The following is a 26,006-nucleotide window of genomic DNA, read 5'->3' as shown; positions in this document are numbered from 1 at the left end:
TTTTTTAATACAGTATCCCTTATGTTCAAGCACATGCAAGTGTGGTATTACAGAAACACATAATAATCAGTATGTGACTGCAAACTTTCAGCTTTAATTCTGTTTGTTTAACAAATACTTTAGATTAGACACTGTTGGGGAATTACATACATTTTTTTACATAGTCTCTCATTTTCTGAAGCGTCAGTGACTGCCTGAAGTCTAGAAGCCATAGACATCACCATGAAATCAAACCATGTGAAAGGAACAAACGTTCATTTCGTTTTAAAATTCGCATGCTGTGACTAAAGAAAAATGTCTGTGTCTGTGCACATCGCTTTAAAAGAGGAAATCGGTCAGAATGCTTCGTAATGTGTTCAGTTAGGGTTGTTCCCTGGACCCAGGCATCGGCAATACAAAATAACAACAAATAAACACAAAAAGACTCACATAAAGAGACAAAATAGACAAAATGGCACGGAGACAAGACGATATGATAACCATTGTATTTGTATTAATTTTGGCACGCTCGGCCCCTCAGAAATAATTTTACCTCAGACCTAAGTACAGTTTTGATAAGTGGTGTGGCCACTGGGTGACGCTACAGGAAAGGACTTTTAACGTTATTGGCTTATTACATAACAGCTAATTAGCGAATATTAGGATCTAATAATAAATAAAGATGGCTAATAAACACTGCACTGGGAAAAAAATCCGTGACAATGCAGTGATGCAGTAATGTAATAGTCAACCTCGGAAATTATTAGGCTTTTCCACATCTTAACTGAACTGATACAGACAGCTTATGTAATTATTATCATTATACAAACGGGCTATATCCTGGCTCCACAGAGTTTGTCTCTCAGGAAATAAATAAACGTCCCCTGCATCTAGCATCCCTGGCCGGGCATCGTGCCAGCGGGATGCAGGCTGGTGCAGGATGAGGATGGAGGGCGGGGGGATGTACACAGATGCCATGTGCCTTTACATAACCGCAACTGGCTTTGGATACAATTGGATGAGAAATCGGTGGCCAGGGACAGCAGCAGCAGCAGCAGCGTCCGTCCTGCTGTGTGCCGCAGTGCCCCGAGCCCAGCGGGGAGTAACGTGGCCGGGCACTGAGGCGGGGGGAGTGTGAGTGTTGCTGCAGAAAAATGATAGCGAAGCGTCACCAGGAGCGTGTGTGACCTGCAAGGAGCGTGAGTGTGTTTGTTTATCAGCTCTACATGTCGCTGTCCGGCAGTCGGTGTTAATGTGTGTATGTGTCCGTGTATGAGTGAGCGTATGTGAGAGATAGCGGGAATGGGGGGAGAGGGAGGAGCTGCTTGGACATGAGTAAATGACGTCAGCTCCCAGGTCGCCGAGCACAGAAACAAACATGGCGACAGAATGGAGTGGACAGCAGGGTTACATTCTCACCGTGGTTATCTGTCTGTGGAGCGGTCGGACAGAGTTGGTGGCAGCCGCTGGGCCCGGTGTCAGCGGTGGAAGGGGAGGCGGCGGCGGAGGCGGTGGGAGTCAGGTGCTCGGCATGAGGCTGGAGAGGAGCAACAAGCCGGCCAGCACCACTGACGAGGGTGTCATCCAGGTGACCGAGGAGAGCTCCGTGCAGCTCCGGTTTTACGGGGTCCAGCTTCACTCGGGCGCCTGGTCTGAGATCCAGTTCACAGAGGTCAAGAAGGAGGAGGAGGAGGAGGAGGAGGAGAAGGGGACGGTGGTGGCGGCGGCCCGGGGCGGCAGCGGCATGATGGACGCGCTCGATAAAACTTGTGCGGATTTCACGCAGGACATCACCGTCGGGAACTTCATAAACGTGAGCAGCCGGGGCACGTCGGGACTGCTCAACGTGCACATTAAGCCGCTGCGCAAAAGCGACCAGAAGAAAGAATACGCTCTGTGCACGTTGAGCACGGACGGCAGGTGGGTGCAGCTGGGGGACAGCGATGGCCGGATGCTGGTGGTGGAGGAGAAGAAGTCGCTGCTACCCATGTGGCTGCAGGTCATCATGATCTCGTGCCTGCTGGTCCTCTCGGGCATGTTCAGCGGGTTGAACCTGGGGCTCATGGCGCTGGACCCCATGGAGCTGCGGATCGTTCAGAGCTGCGGCACCGACAAGGAGAAGAAATATGCGAGGAAAATCGAACCGATCCGCAGCAAAGGCAACTATCTCCTATGCTCGCTTCTCCTGGGTAACGTTTTGGTGAACACCACCCTCACCATCCTCCTCGATGACCTCATCGGGTCAGGTCTGGGCGCCGTGGTCGCCTCTACAATTGGCATTGTCATATTTGGGGAGATCGTCCCCCAGGCGCTGTGCTCGCGTCACGGGTTGGCTGTGGGAGCAAACACGATCCTGGTCACAAAGTTCTTCATGTTCCTTACCTTTCCTCTGTCCTTTCCCGTCAGCAAGCTGTTGGATTTCCTGCTGGGACAGGAGATCGGCACTGTGTACAACAGAGAGAAGTTGGTGGAGATGCTTAAAGTGACAGAGCCTTATAATGACCTGGTCAAAGAGGAGCTTAACATGATCCAGGGAGCCCTGGAGCTCAGGACCAAAACTGTGGAGGATGTGATGACTCCCATAGCCAACTGCTTTATGATCCAGGCAGATGCTGTGCTGGACTTCAACACTATGTCAGAGATCATGGAGAGCGGATACACGCGCATACCCGTGTATGATGAGGAGCGGTCCAACATCGTGGACATCCTGTATGTGAAGGACTTGGCCTTCGTGGACCCGGACGACTGCACAAACCTAAAGACCATCACCAAGTTCTATAACCACCCTGTGCACTTTGTGTTTCATGACACAAAGCTGGATGCCATGCTGGAGGAGTTCAAGAAAGGTGGGTGTGCATTGACATAATCTAACACCTGATGATGTTTTGTTCTGAAAATCTGCAACCTTCATATCACCAGGGACCTAAACCTGTGTGAGCTCAACAGCCCCCCCTCTCTCTGTTCACCAGCACTATTGATTAGTGGAACACCACAGCCTACACACACACACAAAGCACATTTCATCATCGGGGCACATGTTGTACTACTCTTATAAGGGGTCAGGGTTGAGCTTTTAACCTGCACACACCTGATAAGGCTGTCATGAGGGCAGTGTATGTTTATGCATTCACTTATTAAAGATTGGAGAGCTTTAATTGTCCCATGCACAACAATACAACTAGCATAGCTGCAGTATAAAATTGAAACCCAATATGAAAAGGAATAAAAAGAAACTAGACAAACACTTATTTGGATAAACTGTCATATAAATGACAGTTTATTAAAAAAAATCCATAATATGTTTCTAACATGTGAAATAAGAAGTGCATCTAAGTTAATGTTATCATTGTGTCTGCTGAATATTTCTTTCATTAATCAAGTGATTAAGTCAAACATAAGGCCTAGATTAGTGGCTACGTGGCTGTTGGCCGTTTGGTGCCACTGGCTGATTTTGCAGGGTACAAAAATTAGCAGTAAGGTACATACATACATTTTTCACTGTATGTGGAAAAAAAGTAGTATCAAGAGATAACGAGATTAGCTGTGGTCCACCCACCCAATTTCTGAAATGCTTTTCTAATTCGGTGCACATCTGAATATTTGATGGTTTTCCCTTCATCCTAGTGACCAAAATACTACCCAGAGCTTAAACCACAATAAGATGGTTACAGTCAATGTGCACTGCTGGTGGTCTGTTTGATATCCTAGCATTTTTTTTGTAATGATGTTAGCCTGGCTCAGTGTGGAAAAAGTTATTGACCACATAAAGCTAATCTGAGAATCTAATTGAGCTTTATGTGGTGAGGGTGACACCCCCAAAGTGTTGGGTCATAAAATTGCTTAGCAATATCTTGAACCCGCAGTTCACACTGATGTAAAGAAATGCAGCAACTTGCAGTTCAGACCTAAGAAAAAGTTATCTTTTCTATTATTTTTGTTTGAAAAACATTAACAATTAATTTCTAGAAAAACTGCTGATCTTGTCCTTTTCAGTGTCAGATAAGAAGTAGGGCAGCATTTACTTTTCTTATCAGTAAATACGCATATTTAGATCATTAATGGAAATTCATTTTTGCCTTCGAATAATTCAGTATACACTCTTCAGCCACTTGGAACACTAGAAATCTAATACACAGCTTATACTTTGTTTTCCAACATTTTAGTTCTTATGTCATATTCAGATATATATCAATACATTTTAATATAAGAAACAACAGTAAAAGGTCATGTTTCTGCTGTTATATTTTTATAACCGATAAATCTGTTCATTCTATATTTTTGCAGAGAACTGACACATCTCTATGCTATAAGAGTGCAGTTTCCTTGATTTCAATTATATCCACCCCTCATTTGTTCCAAGACACCATGATTGTTATGACAAAAATCTTCATTTAAGCCTTCGCAGTGGAACTTAATGACTCCCATGGGTGATGTCATGGTGGCTATCTCCATCTTTTCTGTTCATGAAGAATATGCCAAACTTTAGATGTTCTTAACATTTTATCCATTTTCAGTCATTTTTGGTTATTCTGGTAACATTCTGGCTGTCTGTCAGGGTTATATTGTTGATTGTCATTTATGCTTAGAAATATTTAACCATATATGCTTAGAGGTGTATAATCGATTGTGTAGTGATAGGATGTGTGATCCTTAGTAGTCTGCAAAGACTTTGTGTGCATTCCAGAGTGTTCTGGCATACACACTCACACCCTAGGGTCATGAGAGATCTCGTATCTTCTCTTACTGATATTCTGACCCCACAGTTGGCCATATTATTTTGCAAATTATTACATTAAAATGCTCCAGAAGGGATAGACAGTGCAAAGATAGTGTAGAGGACCAGTTCATTGACTCCAATCAGGTATAACTGATCCCGATCAGTTATACCTGATACCCAAATTAGCCACACCACTCCAGCATCCAAATGGATATATTGGTTTTTTTTTCTTTTTTAATGTCACCCACAGTACATTTGTTATGAAGGAGGAAAGGGTTCATAAAGGACAAAACCATTTTTATGCTAAATAGTAAAAATGCTTTTGATAATGTAAAGTTGGGTATCAACCTCAAGTTACTTCTAGAGGAACTGCAGTTTTTGTCACTTCACATTTACTTCATTTTTCACCCCAAAGTGAACATACTTGAGCTGTGCAAGTTTGCATATAAGCACAGCTCAGTGATAAAGATAAAGCAGAATCCGCACCGTTTAAAACAATGTCAGCAAAAGTTAAAAATGAATTTGTGGCAGGGCTGTGATGTTAGATTGCATTGAATCTGCCTAGTAAAGTGGCTTTAAGTGAATGTAAAAGTAATTTTTAAAAAATGGGGAAAAATCAAGAATACAAATGTCACCATCAGAAGCATTTCAGCTTACCAGAAACGACAAACTAAAATATTTATAATTGTGTGCTGCAATGACTTAAACCTAAGTGGCCACAAGTTACTCCTTTAATTAAATCTGGCTGTGGATACCACTGATCATCTCTAGTCAGAGATCATCTCTAGCCTAATCACTCAAATCATCTGATTTGTGCTGTTTGATGGGACGAAAATCGGCACGTTCAGCCGTACAGGAGTAGTGCCAGAAATCCACTGATATACACACCTTGAAAGCTGAGCTTAATATCATAACAGCCTTGGCGCTGCAGCTGATTGTGATGGTCTTGCAACATATCAATGTGGTTTTTTTCCCCAGAGACATTAAAAACATTGCATTTCATTCTTTGACATTACATTTATAAGACTGTAGATATGAAAAGAACTACATTATGAAGCTCAGTCATTGTGGAACTGGCTGCATGCCTCATTTCCACCTGCTGCGAGATCGATCAACTTTAGACCAGACAACAAACTACGGAGGCTCCGGAAAAGTGCAATCAAACGATGAGTTTTATTATCACAGGAGAACAACCAACCATCAGCATACGGAATGGGTTGCTCTGACAAGAATACATTGGGTTCTGGTTTTATAGGATAAAATATCACACCTACGTCAATACAGTTCAAAAATACATGGTGACAGACGGGCAAAAGTTCAACCCGTGCAGACAAGGGTACATCACGTACACTTCTAATAACCATACACTGACATATTACTTCTCTTTTCTACATTACTTGCCTTTTAGGGTAATAACTTCAGGTCTCAGCATCTCTGAGAGCTAATAATGGACCCTCGTCCTTAATCACTAAGTAGAGTCCTTTGCAGCCAGTCTCAAACTGAAGCAGAAGACGCTTAGGCCTTCGCTCAGACCTGCTACTAGATTAATATGTGTATCGTAAGCGTGCATGCAATTAACCTGCTATGTTCTCATCTCCCCTCAGCATGTATCATCTGGACACTCTCACCAGTGAAGCTTAAAACCTTCTAGAATGGAACATCAACTCTAACCAAGCACATTTATGCATTGTGTATAAAATGAACTCAACCTGTAAAAATAGAAAGGTCAATGTGATGACAGACATATTCAATGCAATATAAACCCTGTAGGAAATATTACTGATAAATGATACTGTGAAACATGTTATTAATACATTCTTCATAAGGCAAATTATATGGTAGCAATAAAAGAGTCTCTGAATCCCAACACACCCCAAATTGCAAAAGAATTAGTGTAATTTCAGCTGTCATTGCAAATAAGCATCACCTTCAGCTGTGGCTTTTTATAGCATCAAAGCCCAAGTCCTGCATGCATGATGCATAAGCCTAAATAAAGTGCCATTTGTCAAATTACCATGATAATAGCAAAACAGGAAATCAAGGTCTCCATAGTATTTTAGGCAATCTGATGTCAACAATTCAGTTTAAAAAATTGGATTTTTATATTTCAGCCCATTAATCTTCAACAACATGAGCACATTTTTGATGAGAGACACTTTTTGTTTAAGGTTAGAAACTGAACTTGTCTGCTAAAAATGTGCTGCAAGGAGATGGCGTTCAAACCTTCTGTGGGGGGTGGGACTGATGGTGGTAGTAGTGCTGTCTGATGTATGAGTCATGTTTTTGGCTGCTGGCTACCACATTGCTAGGACTGCACACTACAGTGCTAGCAGTCGTGGCTTTGTTTGGTCATGGTAGGCTGTCTTTATGATGGGTCATAAGAGACTAATTCTCACTTTAATAGTTTCATAGTTCCAGGTGAAATATTTTGAGTGGGAGGGAATAATTTATGGGAGCTTGAAGCAAATTAGTGAAGCATCTGTGGTTTTGTGAGTTACCCAGTGGTCTATTTTCCTACCTTTACAAGTGGGTACAAGTGGCAGGAATGAACTTGCTTTGAAGGGTGCCTAGGCTCAGCATTAGAGATCATCAGGAAGGGCTCAGAGTAGAGCTGCTGGTCCTCCACAGTGAAGGGAGTCAGTTGATGTTGTTCAGGCATCTGTCTAGGAAGCCTCCTAGGTAAGGTGTTCCAGGCATGTCCAAGTAGCAGAAGACCCTGTGACAGACCCAGGACATGCTGGATGCGAAAACCTCTGTCTCCCCAGGCGTGGAGGAGGGAAGTGGGCATCTCTGCTTAAACATGTCAGAAGAAAATTGAGGGATAATTTTTTTTTTTTAAATTTTAGAATCCCATATGGAAAAGAAATAGTAAAAACTTATATGTGATTACTCATGAAAGTGGCCACTTTCATGAGTAAATCATATAAGGCTTACATGATTTACTCATGAAAGTGGCCACTTTCTCATTACTTTCATACATTGTTTTAGTAAGTATCCAAAACATACAAGTTTCATTATATAATTTTTCAAGGGCTCTTATATCTGTTTTCACTCTTATATGCTTTTCATACAAGTTTCACACAAGACAGATACAAACTTTATAAGCTTTATATATATCTTTTCCATATGGGATCATTTCTTAACACAGAACATTTTTTAAAATGTTTTTAAAGCACATGTAGGAAGAAGAAAGCTGTTTGATAGAAATCTTGATGTCAAAGTCATTTTTTTTGCCTCATGGGGCAAATGTTTGAATCTGTTGGCTGAAGCTGCTCACTATTCAAACTACTGATGATATATTGATGCACTGAAAGCACTAAGCCTCAAACAGTGGCTGTTTGAGTACATGAAGAACTATAAATTATATAATATATTTATATGTATGCCGTGAATCATTCAGTCATATTCAGGCTCTTAACACCAGGGATAAACCAGTGTCATGTCTACACGTAATGGACAGCTTGGCAATTAATCAATTTTAAATTAAATTATTAGGCACCTTGTTGCTTGGGGCCTTTTGCAAAAGCACATACGGTAAGTTGTTTCCTTGTATTTACTGAAACTATAAAACTTGTGAAAGATAACAGTTTCACAGGCATGCAATAGTATTTTTGTACCATTAAGATCTCAAAAAGCTATTAGCCCAAAATCTGGCATATCTCAGCATGGCATGCAGAGTGGACCTGAGAGATACATCAGCCTATGGTGTCAAGGTTGCTGGTGAAAGAGTGGCTTTCAAGAAGCTATACTTAAGGATGGGAAATGGAGAGAAAAAGCTGAGGTATGCCATTACACTAGAAATGGATTGAAATTCAGTGGTAACAGGTTTATGGAGTGATGAATCCAAATTTGAAACTTTTGGTTCAAGTCACACAGAGGAAGTTAGAAAAGAAGTACCACAGTGAGTGTCCACAGACATCTAGAAAACATGATGGAGGTTCTTTCATGGGTTGGGGTTGCATTTCAACAAGTGGTATTGGGAATATGGTCAAAAGTACAGTCCCAATTAAAATAAATTAAAAATTTTGCATGGTGGTAGAGCTTCAACATGCAACAAAAAGAAATGGGAGTGAGACAAAAAAAATTTTGAGCATTTTACAGCTGATCAAAAGTTTAAGATCACATGCCTTTAAAAGGCCAAATCTGTGCAAAAATGTGGATTAATTGTCATTTTCTGTCAGGTAGTCACACTGACATTCTCATTGCAAAGGCAAAAAAAATTTCCCTTTTTGAATGTGTTCGGTTGTTGAACTGCATAAGCAGTTTCTCTCACAGTGTGCCATCACTGCTGAGGTGGGACGCATTAAGACAGTCATTTGGAATTCCTTAAATGATCCGGAGGATTATGGAACAAGAAAGTCAAGTGGAAGACCCCCAAAAATTTCAGTGCTGGTGTCTTGACAGACAGCCACTGGACGATTCTCGACCCAAATTAAAGCCGTTACTGGTGCAGGCTGCAGCCCAATAACCATCAGATGGCATCTGAGACTGAAGGGCTTCAAAAACAAAAAACGTCTTCAAAGGCCTCGTCTCCTTGAACTCCCACAGAACCGACAGTTTGGACTTTGCAAGAGAGCAACAAACATGGGATATTGGAGGTTGAAGAAAGTTTTATTCTCTGACAATAAAATTTTTTACCTTGATGTTCCTGAATGTTACCCACCCCAGCCCGCCACCTCTCACCATGGGGAAATTCCAGACTGAGACAGAGTCCAGCCCCTCTCCAGGAGGCTGGTTCCAGAGCCCAGGCCATGCGTTAAGGTGAGCCCGACTATATCTAGCCGGTACCTCTCAACCTTACACACTAGCTCAGGCTCCTTCCCCACCAGAGAGGTGACATTCCATGTCCCAATAGGTACCGACATGCAAAGCGGAATGCGGCGCGGGTGGTGGCTGAAGCAAAAACTCGGGTCTAGGAGGAGTCCGGAGAGGCCATGGAAAAAGACTTTCAGGCTGCCTCGAAGAGATTCTGGCAAACTGTCAGGCGACTCACTAGGGGAAAGGGGTGTTCTACCTGCACTGTGTATAGTGCGGGTAGAGTGCTGTTGACTTTGACTGAGAAAGTTGTTGGGCGGTGGAAGAAATACTTCGAGAACCTCCGCAATCCCACTGGCTCGTCTTCCGTTGCAGAAGCAGAGTCTGGGGATGAAGGGGATGACCCGCCAATCTCTGGGGGCGAGGTCACTGAGGCAGTTAAACAACTCCTTGGTGGCAGAGCCCCTGGGGTGGACGAGGTCTGCCCAGAGTTCCTGAAGGCTCTGGATGTTGTAGGGCTGTCTTGGTTGACACGTCTCTACAATGTTACGTGGAGATCAGGGGCAGTACCCCTGGACTGGCAGACCGGGGGTAGTGGTCCCCATCTTAAAGAAAGGGGACCGGAGGGTGTGTTCCAACTACAGGGGAATCACACTCCTCAGCCTCCCTGGGAAAGTCTAAGCCAGGGTGCTGGAGAGGAGAGTCCGTCCGTTAGTCGAACCTCGGAAACAGGAGGAACAGTGCGGTTTTCGTCCTGTTCGTGGAACACTGGATCAGCTCTTTATCCTCTTGAGGATGCTTGAGGGTGCATGGGAGTTTGCCCAACCAGTCTACATGTGTTTTGCGGACTTGGAAAAGGCATTTGACCGTGTCCCTCGGGGGTCCTGTGGGGGGTGCTCCAGGAGTATGAGGTGTCTGGCCCATTGCTACGGGCCATTCAGTCCTTATACAACAGTTGCAAGAGCTTGGTCCGCATAGACGGCAATAAGTTGACTCGTTCCTGGTGAGTGATGGGCTCTGCCAGGGCTGCCCTTTGTCACCCATTCTGTTCATAATTTTTATGAAATTATAATTTTTATGAACGGAATGTCTAAGTGTAGCCAAGTGGGAGAAGGCTTTCACTTGGGTGGTCTCAGGATTTCATCTCTGCTTTTTGCAGATGATGTGGCTCTGTTGGCTTCATCAGGTGATGGACAGCTTGCCTTGGAACGGTTCGCAGCCGAGTGTGAAGCAGTGGGAATGAGAAACAGCACCTCCAAATTTGAGGCCTTTGTCCTCAGCCGGAAAAGGGTGGAGTGCCCATTCCGGGTCAGGGACGAGTTCCTGCCCCAAGTGAGGGAGTTTAAGTATCTCGGGGTCTTGTTCACGAGTGATGGGAGAAGAGAGAGGGAGATCAACAGACCAATTGGTGCAGCGGCTGCAGTGATGCGCACACTGTACCTGTCCCATGTGGTGAAAAGAGAGCTGAGTGTAAAAGCGAAGCTCTCAATTTACCAGTCGATCTACGCCCCTACCCTCATCTATGGTCACGAGCTGTGGATAGTGACCGAAAGAACGAGATGGCGAATACAAGTAGCGGGAATAGGGTGGCTGGCGAGAAGTTCGTCCATTCGGGAGGGGCTCAGAGTAGAGCTGCTGCTCCTCCATTTCGAAAGGAGCCAGTTGAGGTGGTTTGGGCATCTAACAAGGATGCCTCCTGGGCGCCTCCTGGGTGAGGTTTTCTGGGCATGTCCCACCGGGAGGAGGCCCCAGGGCAGACCCAGGACACGCTGGAGAGATTATATCTCTTGGCTGGCCTGGGAACGCCTTGGTGTTCCCCCGGACAAGCTGGAGGAGGTGGCTGGGGAGAGGGAGGTCTGGGCTTCTCTGCTTGGGCTGCTGCCAACGCGACCCTGCCGCGGATAAGTGGAAGAAAATGGATGGATGGATGAATGGATGGTCCCGAATGTTTCCAACGTTATTGGCATGACTGGAGGTGTGGAGGTGTGGTCCAAAACTTTTAATCAGCTGTATAGCAGCCTGCTTCAGTGTAAGAGTTGTTTTCAACAAATTGCATGCTCAAAAAATGTTTTTTCTCTCTCCCATTTCTCCTTGCTGCATATTGAGGCTCTACTTGGAACCTTGTTAAGATCCAAGCATGCATAATATGCTTTTTTCTTTTTGTTGTTGTCATTTTTCGTGTGGTCTTAATCTTTTGATTTGGGCTGTATCATCAGATTTTAATCTACCATGCAATACGAACTGGAAAGTGTATGATGGGCAACTGCTTCGGTTTTCAGTATGAAAATTATCCAAAAGATATTGTCAATGCAGTAAATGCATAACCTGGACATAAAAACACACAACACTTCAGTAAGTCACTGTGCCTGTTTCCTTGCAAAATATAAAGAAGTAATGGGTTGCTCAAGACCTTTTCAAAGCAGATCAGGTGAAAAAGGCTGGGAATGAAACACTGTTTAAAGGTTCACCACTGGAGTTGATGAAACCTATTGAAACAAAATAAATGTTTTCTTGCTGAAAATGGACGTTTCTGTTTCTTTTACTTCATACAAATCAGTGAGCACCATGGAGGCCAAAAGTAGATAGTGCTTCTGCTTCTGCTGGTGTTTGATGACCATGAACTGTGACAGGTTTCCATCCTGCTGACCTGATAATGTTTTTACTTAACTCTTACTGGCAGCCATTGCTCATCATGTTGTATCAGGTTTAGTTGTTTGCACACAGTGCTGCATGCAGTCGGTGCATGTGGGGAGTGTTGTGAGAACAATGCAGAGTCATGAGTGCAATAATGCTTTGTGTCCTCTTGTTATATACCTCTTTCTACTTAGCTTCGTTCTCCTCCTGCCTCTCTCTCTGTCTCACTTCTCTTTATCTCATTCTGGCAGTCCTTCCAACTCTTTTCTCTTCAAAGCTCTTAGCCTAGTCTGGGCTATATTAAGGCATGAGTCTGCCCTCTCATCAGTCAGGATAAATCCACTGACAGATCGAATAGCAGTGTGACTTTTGTAAAACAAAAAAGGATGTTTTCTTGTAGCAGGAGCTAAATCTGTCTAAAGGCTAGATGCTGAAGTTAAAGACGCAGCAGCTGCACTGAAACTCGCTAACTTCTTCTCCTCTGTCGTGTTTGATGCTGCCCCACTTTCATGTTAAATGATTTCTGGAAACATAGGGAATTTAAAATGATGAGAAAAATGATATGCATGTTCTACAGTGCTCTTGTTTCTCATAACCTTTAGGTGATCTGTGTCCTCACCAGGTAAATCTCATTTGGCCATCGTCCAGAAGGTGAACAATGAGGGGGAGGGAGATCCTTTCTATGAGGTGCTGGGATTAGTCACCTTAGAGGATGTTATCGAGGAGATCATCAAGTCAGAGATCCTGGATGAATCTGACCTCTACAGTGAGTCAGCTCTTGCTAATTGCTGACTGCAGCACTCACATAAATGTTATAACACATAAACACTCACTCACCGACAAAAGCACTGGTACAGTGATACAGCAGCACATGTACACAGGACCTGTACTTAGAGATGATTGCTGTGTTGTCCTACTCATAATATATATAATTGTATATAATTTAAATGTTAAATAAAATCCCCACAGCCTCCCATGTTAAAGTGTCCAACTTTATGATATTTATATTGTTAATGATCACATTAACATGACTAAGGTCTGAAAAGCTCAACCTTTAATAACTCACATGATGGAGTGTTTTTATGTCCCTAATAATTTGACTTGCTGTAAGTTGCAGACCACAAAAGTTGTTCCTTTAGTTTTAATGAGTATATTTTTAATATTTTATTATTCATTTGCCTGACACGTATTGCTTTGCGTTACACCTGTATAGCTTATGAATTCACCTTGGTAAACAAGCTGACTAGCATTACCTTATAACTTCTCAAAGTCAAAGTAAACTTTATTGTCATCTCTGCTATATACAGTACAGTACAGACGAGGCTCCAGTTCCATTCAGTGCAAAAGACAACAATAAATATAAGAAGAGAAATAAATATACGCTTAGGTACGTAAGGTAAAAGGATCAATAACAATTTAAAATTTACAATTTACAGGTTTAATGATTTAAAGTGACCAGTGTAGCAGCTTGTAAACATGAGATTCTTGAGGGTAGAATTGTCCATAGAGCAGCATCTGCATTACAAAGGCAGTGGTATGTGGAGTGCAATAGAGTCAGTTAGTTAACGGTTTGTGTGGGACACAAGTGCTATCAGCTGGTGCCTGCTCGTGCTGCCTCCTCCTCTTTGACTTTCACCTTTCTAAGTTTAAACTTTTTTGAAATTTTAACAGAGCAAAACATGACTTTTCATTTAATTTCATTCATTTTTACTATTATTTAAACTCCTATTTCTTTTCTTTCTTGCCACAGCTGACAACAGGAACAGGAAGAAGGTGGATCCCAACAAAAGCAAACGCGACTTCTCAGCGTTCAAGCAAGAAGGGGACAGTAAGGTGAAGATCTCTCCTCAGCTCCTACTGGCAGCTCATCGTTTCCTGGCCACAGGTGATATTCACTAGGCAATAATCTTACATTTAGCCAGCACACATTTGTTTCAGTGCCACTGACTATTATCCTCTGCTGAATCACAGCCACTGTCTGTACATGCTATCTTTTAGTATGCAAATTAACAGGGCTTAAACTAATCAGCTGATTTTTATTTATTGACTGTAAAATGCTATAAAGTTATCTACTAAAAACCTCTCAGTCAATAATTAGTCCAAGGCCTGTATTTTCTGCTGTTTTAATTTGATCGTTTACAATGCCTTTTTTTCTCTCCCATTAGAGGTGAGCCTGTTCAGCCCATTCCAGATCACAGAGAAAGTCCTACTGAGGATCCTCAAACATCCGGATGTCATCCAGGAACTAAAGTTTAATGAAAATGATAAACGATCGCCACAGCACTTCCTCTATCAGAGAAGCAAACCTGTCGACTACTTTGTTCTCATTCTGCAGGTAAAAACACATTCATATAGTCTGTAGAAATGGTGACATCACCTATATGATTTGGTGGTAATCAGGAGTATGTCTGGGACTTTTGAAATACTGTTTCACTACCAGTTGGTGAGTAATTGGTGAGTGTTTGCAGACAAATTGTCATGTTCCATACAACCTATTGACAATCTCCTGAACACCAAACACCGTTTTTGATGCAGCACCATAAAATTCTTTATGACCAAGTACACTTTGGTCAAGTTCTCACAACTGGCTGTGGAATAGTCATTTTTTCCCCTAGGGCATAGGTGTCAAACTCTGGCCCGCGGGCCAAATTTGGCCCGCAGCCTAATTACATTTGGCCCGCGAAGCCATACCAAATTACTATTAGAGCTGGCCTACTGGTATTATACAGCTAGTATATATATTGTTTAGTATTAAGCTTTGCTTGTTCCATATTCAGTTTTTCAGCAAAACGTGTTTTAGTCCATAAGAAAAGATTCATTCTTATATCTGGAGGAATAAATATATTTCAATAAATATTAACATTAGCCCGCGACTTTGTTCCAGTTTTGAATTTTGGCCCACTGTGTATTTGAGTTTGACACCCCTGCCCTAGGGACTGGTGGTTCCCAGCTAGTCTCTATGAGATTTCTGCCCAAGTATGCTAATAAGTTAAAAACACTAAAGTTGCACACCACTCCAAACCTAGCTGACTAACCAAAGATAAAGTGACTGTCATTGCTAACAGAGTCTGATGGCTTTGAAGCTAGAGATAAAGCCTTGAGTTGCGCATTGGTGAAAATATTGCAAAAATATCATACACTTAGACTGATAAAGATCATTTAAGGGGTGACTACAATAACAGTATGTTTTGTGGTTTTACCACTGCTCATTCATCTTAACATCAGTCAGATAATAGGCAAAAATCTGACTCCATGTGACACTTTCACTCATTGCCTGCTTCATTTATATATCAAAAAATAAATGCACAAAGAAATGTAGAAATAAAAAATCAGAAACAATGCATGTGGAGAATGATACAGGCAGAGAAGTACAAAATCAAATGAATGAATACATAGTGTAAGTGTTCACTTCAATTCAATTGTATTCATTTAGCATCAAATCATAGTTATCTTAACGTGCTCATAGTCTCCTCAAACCACTGAAAATGTGAAAGTTTATACATTTGTAAACCAAATGTCAATTAAATTGACACTAAATAAAAAGTACTCTACATTGTATTTTTGGGATTCATGATTTATTCTTTTTTGAGTCTCTTATTGATTTATCGATTCATTTATCTATTTTCATTTTGGCATAGATTTCAAGGGTCATAATGTAGTCAGACTGGATGACGTAGATTGACCTGCTTAATCTGGTGACCAACAGGTTTATCTCTGGTTGTTAGAGTGGTTGGTGGGTGTGTGTGTGTGTAGGGGTGATTTGCACACATGCAGGCTCTAAACACCTTTCGAGTCTGTACCTGACTTAAGGTACTTACAGTGTACAACAAAAGTGTGCATGCCCTTAGGAGGGTATTTGGAGAATTGAGTACGAATTCTCTATTTAGTGTTTCAAAGCAAGATGCAGATGAATACACATACGATGGCTGTGTCTGCTGTGCTGAGGCGAAACTGTTGTTAGTTTCTGTAGGCTTTGTTGTCAACACCTGAGGTGTGGATAGAGGGACTCTACATGCTCAGTGTGCAACCTGAGCAGAACTGCTCCCATTCCATCACTTGGCAGTGTGTGTGTGTGTGTGTGTGTGTGTGTGTGTGTGTGTGTGTGTGTGTGTGTGTGTGTGTGTGTGCGCGCGCACACGTGTCTGTCTTGGTGAGGACCAGTTTGATCCTTATACCTTGGAAAATGTAGATTTTAGCTTGTCTTTATTGACAGACCTCGTGGCGCTTCATTGAGTTTTAGGTTGGAATCAGATCAGTGCAGCATTTATGTTAAAGGTTAAATTAAGGCAGTGTATTATCGGGAGTCCTGAGAGCAAGGAAAGCACAAACGTCTATGTGTTGATTTGTTTGAGGTAAAGAGACACTGAACCCTACACTGGAGTGCCTGCGGCAGGATGTAATATTTATAGGAGGCTAAGGTGTTTCTCTTACATGCCATAAGACCCGACTCGTGGATTTTTCACTGCAGAGGCTCCAGGTCACACATGTATCACATAGACAGTCTGGTTCCTGCAGGTCCTGGAAAGCCTGAAAACCTTTTGAGGTTTTGATTTACTGCCCTGGAGGACAATCCTGGAAATAAGGGAAATAGTAAAATGTCCTGCAAAACAGGGTGTGAGGAAAGATGTTCAGCAACATGATTAAGGTAATATAGCTGGCTGAGAGTATTACTGGAAATGTGATACATTCAAAAGTGCAAAAACATTTGGGCTTTTGCATTACTAATCATGCCAGTTTGGTAAAGGCAACATGGATCATTAAACAACAACCCAAAACAACAACTAATGAAATGCTATGGAAGTAACTCTATTTTACGCCCTTTTAAATTCAGTAAAAGGACTAGATGTTGTACTCCCTGATAATGCATAGCTTTAAATGGCGAGAATCTTGAGGGATGACTGTTATGAGGAAAGGCAGCCCAGAAACGTTGTGTGCCTCAACTTTTGGTCTTTTACCAAGCTAATCTGCCATTGTTTGGGGGGGGGGGGGATTAGAGATCTGATCTAGGTTATCATATTGAGATTTGGGACACATCATCAGTAGTGGACAATCCAAGGAGGTCCTGCCAGGGTTGATCAGGCCCTGCAGTGTGTCACTGGTTTATGTTAAGTTGTTATTTCTCCTATTCTTTCTTCTGTTTATTTTTGTACAGTTTATTTTCTCCTATCTATTCACTGCAACTGAGAAATAATACTTACCTCTTTAGCATTTATGGAGCTTCACTTCTTCAAAGGGATAGAAAAGGTACAAGATAGGAGAGAGCAGAGAGGAGAGCCGGAAGGGGGGCATCCGATCTGGCTTCCCACAGCTGCCCGCTGGATTGGGCTGTACGCTCTACCTCCCCACCGCCTCCCAGAAAAGGGAAGAAGAGCAGAGGGGAGAAGAGCATAATATTTTCTTTTCTCTCGCGGTTAGCTGACTGCTGTAGCTGCCCAAGTGATGTCAGCCCTTTTTAACCATATCCAGTGACTGGTCCTCTCAGCAGTGTTAGCTAGTTCTCTTATAGCCTGCCGTTGCGCCTGTCCTCTGATCCCAATCTCTCTAAGCAGTTTTGCTGTTGTACTGGCAACAAAGTCCGTGCACTCCACTTCCACCGGGCGCACCTTGATCTTCCAGCCTCTGTCCTCTGCCTCAGCTGCCAAGTTGGCATACCACAGCTTCTTATGCTGAAATGCTTCCTCTAAAAAAACATTTTGGATCTTTCAGACTTTATATATTCATAAAAACAAATTGACCATTTCTCATAAACAGTAGACCAAGCCTAGCGTTGCTGACATATTGAGTCAGGATGTAGTGGTTTTAGATCTTAATGTGGTCTGCATGGTAGAAGTGGAGGCTGTGTAGTTACAGAAGCCAGTAAACAGGCTGATGCTAAAGTTGTGCACAAAATTTTCTGCAGGAGTCAGATGTGGTTTTCAAGGAGATGTCTCTGTTATTGTCTGATGGAAAATCTCTTTTGGTCATTAAATGATAGACATATAGAAGACCTTTCCACAAAGATAGTTTTAGCTTAGCAGCCTGGTCCCCATCTAAGCCTTGTGTTACTGAAAATGTTTGGAACGGTCACTTCTTCATCAAAGATTTCCCTAGTTTGTGTTTGTCTCTGTGTTTGTGTATTTACGTTTGCATTCGTATTTGTATTACAGGGACGGGTGGAGGTTGAAGCCGGAAATGAGAACATGAAGTTTGAAACTGGCCCGTTCTCCTACTATGGAGTCATGGCTCTAAGCACACCAACAATGGGTGAGACACACGTATACCAACACATGTGCATTTACATTTGTACCATTTACTGACCCAAATACAAAATTGAAGCTGTGTTCTTCCTATCCCAGACAAACTTGTCAGTTCAGATAAAACTGAAGTCTCCGTGATAGTCACTGGGTTAGAGTGTTATAAGCTGTTTCTGCCCCTGTTCTTTGTGCCAACTTGGAGGTCTTGATATTCGTGTGTTTCAAATATGAGCATAAATGGCTTTGAACTTGTGCAGCACTTCAGTTTCATGGTCTGTAATGGAACAACCTAAGAATAAATTGGGAATTGATAAGAATTTAGCTATTCTGATTCCATCATCCATATCACTTATGTGTTGGCAGTATAATGCAAGTGTTTCTGTTCTTTACACTTTACCATTGCACTCTTGTAAAAATAAAAGTAATCTCCATATCCACACAGTAGACTGGGCCATTAATTTCCTTCTCCAGCACACAAACTGAAACCAACTGACAGACTAAATATTCCAAGGAATTGAATTTCTGGGTTCTCAATTTCCATCATGGAAGGACCGGCCCCTGCATGTTATGCATCACCGGCAGATGGAAGAAGTGGCTGACATCCAGAAATCCTACCAGGGGCTGGACTGAAAGACAGCACAGGAACAAGCTCTAAGTATAAAATCCATAGAGGCTGGAGTCTACCACACCAGGCAAGACCCCAGTTGCAGGCTGTGTAAAGATGCCCCTGAGACACTCCAGCACATCACAGCAGGATGCAAGGATGTTGGCAGGCAGGGCATACGTGGAACGCCATAAACAAGGCGCCGGCATAGTGTACAGGAACATCTGTGTTGAGTATGGCCAGGAAGTCCTGAGGTCAAAAGGGTGGTCGACAATGAGCCATGCTAAGATCCTTTGGGGCTTCCAGATACAGATGGAAAAAATGGGGGTGGCTAATCAACCAGACATAATAGTGGTGGACAAGCAGAGGAAAACGGCTGTAGTGATACCGAATGACAGCTACATCAAGAAGAAGGAACACGAGAAGTTTGAGAAATACCAAGGCTCAGAGAAGAGCTCGAGAAGATGTGGAGGATGAAGGTAACAGTGGTCCCAGTGTTAATCGGAGCGTGTTATATAGCGCTCACTCCGATGGATGAGCAATTTGGGGTTAGTATCTTGCCCAAGGATATTTGGCATGTAGACTAGGGGAAGCCAGGAATCAAACCACCAACCTTCCGATCAGTGGATGACCTGCTCTACCACCTGAGCTACAGCCACCCCTATATATACCAACTCTTCATGTGAATCAAAAGGAATGCACATTGCAAGAACTAAACACATTTTCTTGGCTCAAAGTTTCTGGGTGATAACTATGCACATAAGAATAATTAGTCACATGTAATTATGTCTGGTACCTTATTTGATAGAGATCTTTATGTTTTCCTGGAGGCTTATGGAAGCTGAAAGTTTAGAATCCCAATTCCCCGATTCCAAAAGAACTTCGATGCTGCTTGAAATATTAAAAAAATAATATTTCCGAAACTCATAAATCTATATTTATGTGTTCGCAAAGATTATGACATGTGGGGAAAAAAGGCAAATGTAAACATGATCCAGATCCTGATTCAAAGCTCATTTAGAATGGATTTAAGCAAAACCAAAAACTGTTTTGCGGTCAATGAATCAAAATGAGAAATTCTTTTGGAAAACATGGATGCAGCATTATTTTGAATTTTGTGCTTCATATGCAGGTAAAACTTTGATTAAATTTGAGTAAAGTTACGCAAGGCTATGTAAAAAATTTCTGAGTTCATGTAAAACTTATTGTCAGATAATGTAAAAGTATAGCAATTAAGGCAAATCTTATTTGGAACTGGCACACAAATCTTTTGAGGAACTTACGTTACCTTGTTGAAAGGTAATGTTTGCAAGGTAACTCTAAAATGTTGTAGAGTTATGTTAAATTTACCATGAAGTTGTGCAAATACATTCCCATGTACAGATCTCTCACTTGGTTTTGGCTCTCACTTCACTATCTCATTACCTTCTTTTATAACTCATAGTAATGTTTTGTGTAGCTTCATCTGTGTAGATTAATTAATTTCAAACTTTCATATAGTGACTTATTTCATATAGTAACCTATATGGGATTTATCAGAGATGTTCCTATCACATTTATCAGCTGTACATTCTTACTGTTCACCTGTTGTGTCACAGGTAATATGGCCTGCAGTTCTCCAGCTGTAGACTCATCTGTGTGCTTCCATAGTGTTGTCTGTTTGCTACAAAGATTTAAATGCATGATGATATTGCTTGGGTTTGAAGCATATCTATCTGACAGATTCCAGTTTGTGTATGTAAATGGGGAGTCTTCTTCAGCAGGGTTTTGTGCTGGGACCAATACTTTTTACATTATACATGCATTCCTTAGACAATACTATTAGGAAACACTGCATAGGTTTTCATTGTTATGCAAATGATACCCAGCTTTATTTATCCATGAAGCCATATGATACAAATCAGCCTGTAAAACTACAGTCACGTCTTAAAGATATAAAAGCCTGGATTGATCTGTTTTTTGTTTTTTTTTTAACTTTTACATTTCAATAAAACGGAGGTTATTGTACTCAGTCCTAGGAATCTTAGAAACACGATGTCTCACTAAATACTTGAGATGACATTACCGTGGCCCATCACTGTGTCAGAAATATGCTGAAAAGCTAGCTTACATTTATTACATCTAGGCTGGACTGTTGTAATTCAGTATTTTCAGGTTGCTTGAAAAACTCCCTTAAAAGCCCCTCAGTTGATCCAGAATGCTGCAGCGAGGGTACTGACAGGGACTACAAAGAGAGAGAATATTTCTCCTACATTAGTGCTCTTCACTGACTCCTTGTTAAAATCAGAATTGAATTTAAAATAATCTTTAGATTCAAAATCTTGAATAATCAGGCCCTGTCATATCTTAAGGACCTCATAATACTTCAGATATATCATATCATATATCATCCTATGAAAGCACTTTGCTCTCAGACCGCTGGCTACTTGTGGTTCCTAGAGCTTTTAAAAGTAGGTAGAGCTTTTAGCTGTAAGGACCCATTTCCACGGAACCATTTCACAATTTGGATTCAGAAGACAGATACCATTAATATTAAACTTAAAACTTTAATTTTAGATAAAGCATATAGTTAGGGTGGGTCATATGACAACAGGCTGAGGCTGCAGTGGGTGCCCATAATACATTTTTATCACTTTTTACTATCTGTGTTTTTATACACCGCTTCTGTATTTATTAATTAGCAGTTAATTGAATTAAACTCTTGCGCTCTCTCTCTCTCTCTCTCTCTCTCTCTCTCTCTCACTGTACTTTGCCCTCACCCACAACCTGTTCCGATGAATTGCTGCTCCTTTTCCTTCCAAGTGCTTGCTCATAGGGGGGCTGTGTGATTGTAAGCCTTACTTTGAGGCAACAGTTGTTGTGAATTGGGGCTATTTGAATGGAATTGAATTGAATCTCATGTTCCATCCATCCTATAAATTGCGTCTCCTATTGTATCTGGAACCTACGTAGCTTGAATTGGATCTGTAGGAAATTGTCATTTCTGTCATGAGTGTGTCTGTACCCCTGTTAACAAAGGGTTGACAGGAGACCAACATGTTAGACAAGCTGCCCCTGACTCTGCTTGGAGATCAGTTACAATCTGCATGTTATTATTCAAATACAAAAATATGGAAACAGAAGTAGCATTTGCAAGTAAATTAATCAGTTACTCAGTGACTTGTAATCTTAACACATGAGTTTTCTCACACCAAACATATTGGTTAACTTGTGATGTAGAGGAGTTAGAATGTAGTCTATAGAAGCTTTTAATAACTCTTTCAGCATAATATCTGTTTCTTTCTGTAAAACTCACTGCACTCCATCCTGTGCTAAAGTTGCAAGTTGACGCAAAAGAATTATGTAGTAATACAAGTGTTATTGTAGTAGTTATGCATGTATTGCATGATAATGTCAACGTAGTCCTCAAAAGAACTCTAGAAAACTGTTCTAGCTTTACATTTTTTCAGAACTTGTTGAAAATGTCTAAGAAATGAGAAATGGCCAAAATGAAGGCTCTAAAAAAACCAAAAGAAAAACCAATAGTCTGGTGGTATTTTCTGTGGCCAGTTTACAGATTAGCTGATTGTTTCTCCTGAGTTGAACCTCCCAGGCTGTTGAGAGGATTTCTGTTATAGAAGGTTAAAAGGTTAATCCAGCAGTTTAGCACTGCACTTGCCCTGCAGTGACATATTCTGTCCATAAGTGTGTGTCCCTATCCACACCTGCTCTTTTATATGCTTTTTGTTGTAAAGTCATGTTACTGCAGCCTAATTAGAGAAAAAAGCACCTTAAGGTTCGCCTTTTTGAGAAGTTTACCTGAACTTGTGTGGATGAAAGAGAGTCCTTAACACTGAAGCCTGTTTTTCATTGTATAAAGGAAGCATCAAATACATTAACACTTAGACCCGAGCTTTAGTCCAATTAAATGGCGTCCCTTCAGTGCTGTATTACAAGTTTTATGAACTAGGTCATGGGTTCACCATCATTGCTATAAAAACAAGGTATTTTTGATCAGTGTATCACAGGGACAACTAACAAATCATTTAATCTCACTTTTATACCTATGGCCAATTTAATATTCCCGCTTAAGCTAATCTATGCATTTCGTTGCCCTGTACCTGTGCATGTGCAATGACAATAAAGTTGAATTCTATTCTATTCTATTCTTTGGATGGTAAATGAAGGTTGGAGTGCCTGGAGAGAGCACACTGAAATAATTTCCCCTGTATTTTTGTAGGGTCTCTACCTTGGAATAAGCATCTTGAGGCTACTACTGTTGTAATTCGGTGGTGTATAAATACAGTTGAATTGAAACAATTCAACAATTGAAAGCACGGAGAGAACATGCAAACTTGACGAGTTGACGAGTGAATTTGAACACAGAACCTTCTTGCTCTGAGGCAATAGTGCTAATGACTGTGGTTAGCACTGAAAACAGGTTGACTCAATGACTGCAAGATGCTCAGGTCCTATGGTTGCAAAACAAGTCCAAATCATCACTCCTCCACCATACTTGACAGTTGGTATGAGGTATTCGTGCTGGCATGGTGTGTTTGGTTTTGTCCAAACAGTTCACTGTGCACTATGATCAAACATTCCTACTTTGGTCTCATCTGTCTCAAGAATATTGTTCCACGAGTTTTGTGGTTTCTTTAAGTGCAGCTTTGAAAACTGAAGCCATGTTCTTACTCTACTTACCCTCTTAATTCCTGTGGAAGCAAGTAAGGATGTACTTGGTTTTTCACAGGGCTCCACAGAGTCATGTGAACCAAATAGACCAAGTAGATCATAAGAACAAAGTACTTTTTCACATGACTGTAGGTGACAAAAATAAGGAAGCAAGGGATGTTGCCCTATGGAAAGACACCTACAGACTCAAGCTAAGTTTGCAAGCTGACATTAACATGTATTTCAAAGTTTGCAGTGGTACATAAGCTTTTATTAAACTTTGAAACAAATCTGCATAAGGAAAATGAGAATGAAAGATTTGTATTTGGAAAAAAAGATTCAACTTGTCCTCCTTTCTGTAGTTTTCCATGCACACTTGAAATATGCCAGCAGAAAATATATCTCATATATCTTACACTTATTATAGTTAATATAATCTATAGAACTGCAGAAGCTACAGACACTGAAGACTGGATCAGTGCCAGCACCTTTTTTTTAGATCAGCAAGTCACAACAGTTTCCTATATAATGGCTATTAAATGTGACAGCTACTGTTTGTCCGACAGAGATGGAAACGGGGAGATGTATTAGCACACTTGAGTTGAAACAAAAGATCCATTTACAGTATGAGTCAGTGCCACCTTACATCCTGATAATATGTCCTGGAAATTTGCCTTGGGGCTCCCACAGAGAGAACAGCTTACCTCCTCATTGTACCACTGTGTGATATTCCAGTGGCATGGGAGGGTGTCATAGGTTTCCCTTAAAAGGAAAGTAAGTCTGGATTGTGGCATCCTCCAGATGTTAATAGCGGCATCCCATCTTGTCCAGGGTCCTTGGTGCCATGGAGGCAATGAGAACCCAATGACATCAAATCGATAAGTGAATCGGAATCACTAAAGTCTTATCAATTCCCATCGTTTGATCTTGTCCCACAGCTCCTTCAAGTGGCTTTCTCATCTGGTGCAGCTTTCCCCCAGTTCTGACAGAGCTGCCGGGTGTCTTTGATAACGTTTTTCTCTCTCTCTCTCTCCCCCTCTGTCCTTGGGGCTGTGGGCTCCATTCAACTAACCTCACCAAACCTCTCTCTGCATACCTTGAAGATGAACTTCCCAACCCTGTCATAATCTGTAATAAATTAGAAACATGGACGTGAAGGTCTTAAAGTGGATATCCTGCAAAGTACTGTTAAAAGTTTGTTGTCAGTGAGAACATATATCCCTAATATGGTCATCTGTAGCTGTGAGCACAGAACCTGCTTTTCAAAGCTTAAGTTTTGTAAGGGGCAGCCAATCAAAAGAAAGTTGGCTGAAAGCTTGAAAAGCTTGTGTCAAATAAAGGATGAACTGATGGGCTCCATCAAGGCCCAGTATGAATACAAATTTATCTTAGACTTATTTTGAGTTGTGAATCATGCAAAGCTACTCTTGTGCAATCCAAGAAAAATAATGTTTTAAAAAATGTTGGTCAGTGCAGTCATGTTTTTTGAAAGACTTTTTTTTTAATTTAATGAATTTCTGTTCAGACAGTCCTTGACTGTCTATAGCAGGTTACACTGTGAACATTTCATCTTTGTGCCACTAGTCACAAAATTCCAGACATTTACATTAAAGATTGAATCAGGTCACAAATATCTAACACTGTCAGTGACTTGTGTCATGGTAATAAGATGTCAAACACTTAAAGGGAGCTGTGATATAGCTACTGTCCCTTCTTCTCTTGTTTCTCTTCCCTGTTGGCCTGTTTCTGTTGCTCTGTCACCACTTGATAAACCGCTGCTTTATGTGCACGTTATCCACCTCAGTGTGTGGGATGTAAATGTCAAACACTTGACCATTTCTAATCCTGAAAACAGAGTAACTTTTATTCCAGTGATGCATTCAGATATCATGTAATCTAGACAGAGAGAGAATTATAAACTTGAACATTCCATTTATGTAGAAATTGTGGTGGGGTTGTTTTTCTGTAGGACATTATCTAATGCTTTGTCTGTTGTTTGTTGAATTTTACAATTCTCCCTTTTTAAGGGCTTTGAGTGTGTGAGAACTCGGATGTTGTGGTGTGTTGCTGAATAAGTTGGAAGTTGAAAAATTCTGAGTCTGAATTTTTTTGTGGAACGCCCCCTCAACTCTGAGGGGGCGTTCCACAAACCCAAAATTAGTAATCCAAGATGGCAGCACTGAACATAAACAGTAGTCAAATTGTAAACTATTAACTGTCCATTTTCCCCATTTGGGCACAAACCAACAAAATGAGCATCATGTTACATTTAATAGGACTTTAAACTAGCAATTGAGAGAATAAAGCCATTTAGAAAGTGTTGAATTATAGGTCAAGGGAGTAGGAAGAAGAATGAAGAAGACATTCAGAGAATCTCCTACGTTATCCTCAGAGTTCAATGGAACAAACTTCCAAGCTCTATGGTAATAAAAAA

At 41.4% G+C, this 26,006-nt stretch overlaps 1 protein-coding gene across 1 annotated transcript in view; it reads left to right on the top strand.

The window, feature by feature from the left end:
* Positions 1-32: 32 nt before the first annotated feature.
* Positions 33-26,006, top strand: part of LOC308390279 (metal transporter CNNM4-like) — a 41,989-nt gene continuing 16,015 nt past the window's right edge. The window contains exons 1-5 of the mRNA XM_080872071.1: positions 33-2,825; positions 12,708-12,851; positions 13,836-13,970; positions 14,251-14,420; positions 18,232-18,328. Coding sequence (XP_080728197.1) covers positions 1,319-2,825; positions 12,708-12,851; positions 13,836-13,970; positions 14,251-14,420; positions 18,232-18,328 — 2,053 coding nt within the window. The 5' untranslated portion in view covers positions 33-1,318. The remainder of the gene's footprint in view (positions 2,826-12,707; positions 12,852-13,835; positions 13,971-14,250; positions 14,421-18,231; positions 18,329-26,006) is intronic.

This window comes from Rhamphochromis sp. 'chilingali' (assembly GCF_963969265.1).
Source record: "Rhamphochromis sp. 'chilingali' genome assembly, chromosome: 2".
Taxonomy (NCBI): domain Eukaryota; kingdom Metazoa; phylum Chordata; class Actinopteri; order Cichliformes; family Cichlidae; genus Rhamphochromis; species Rhamphochromis sp. 'chilingali'.
Note: the sequence above shows the minus strand (reverse complement) of the source record. Positions and strands in the feature narration are given on the sequence as shown.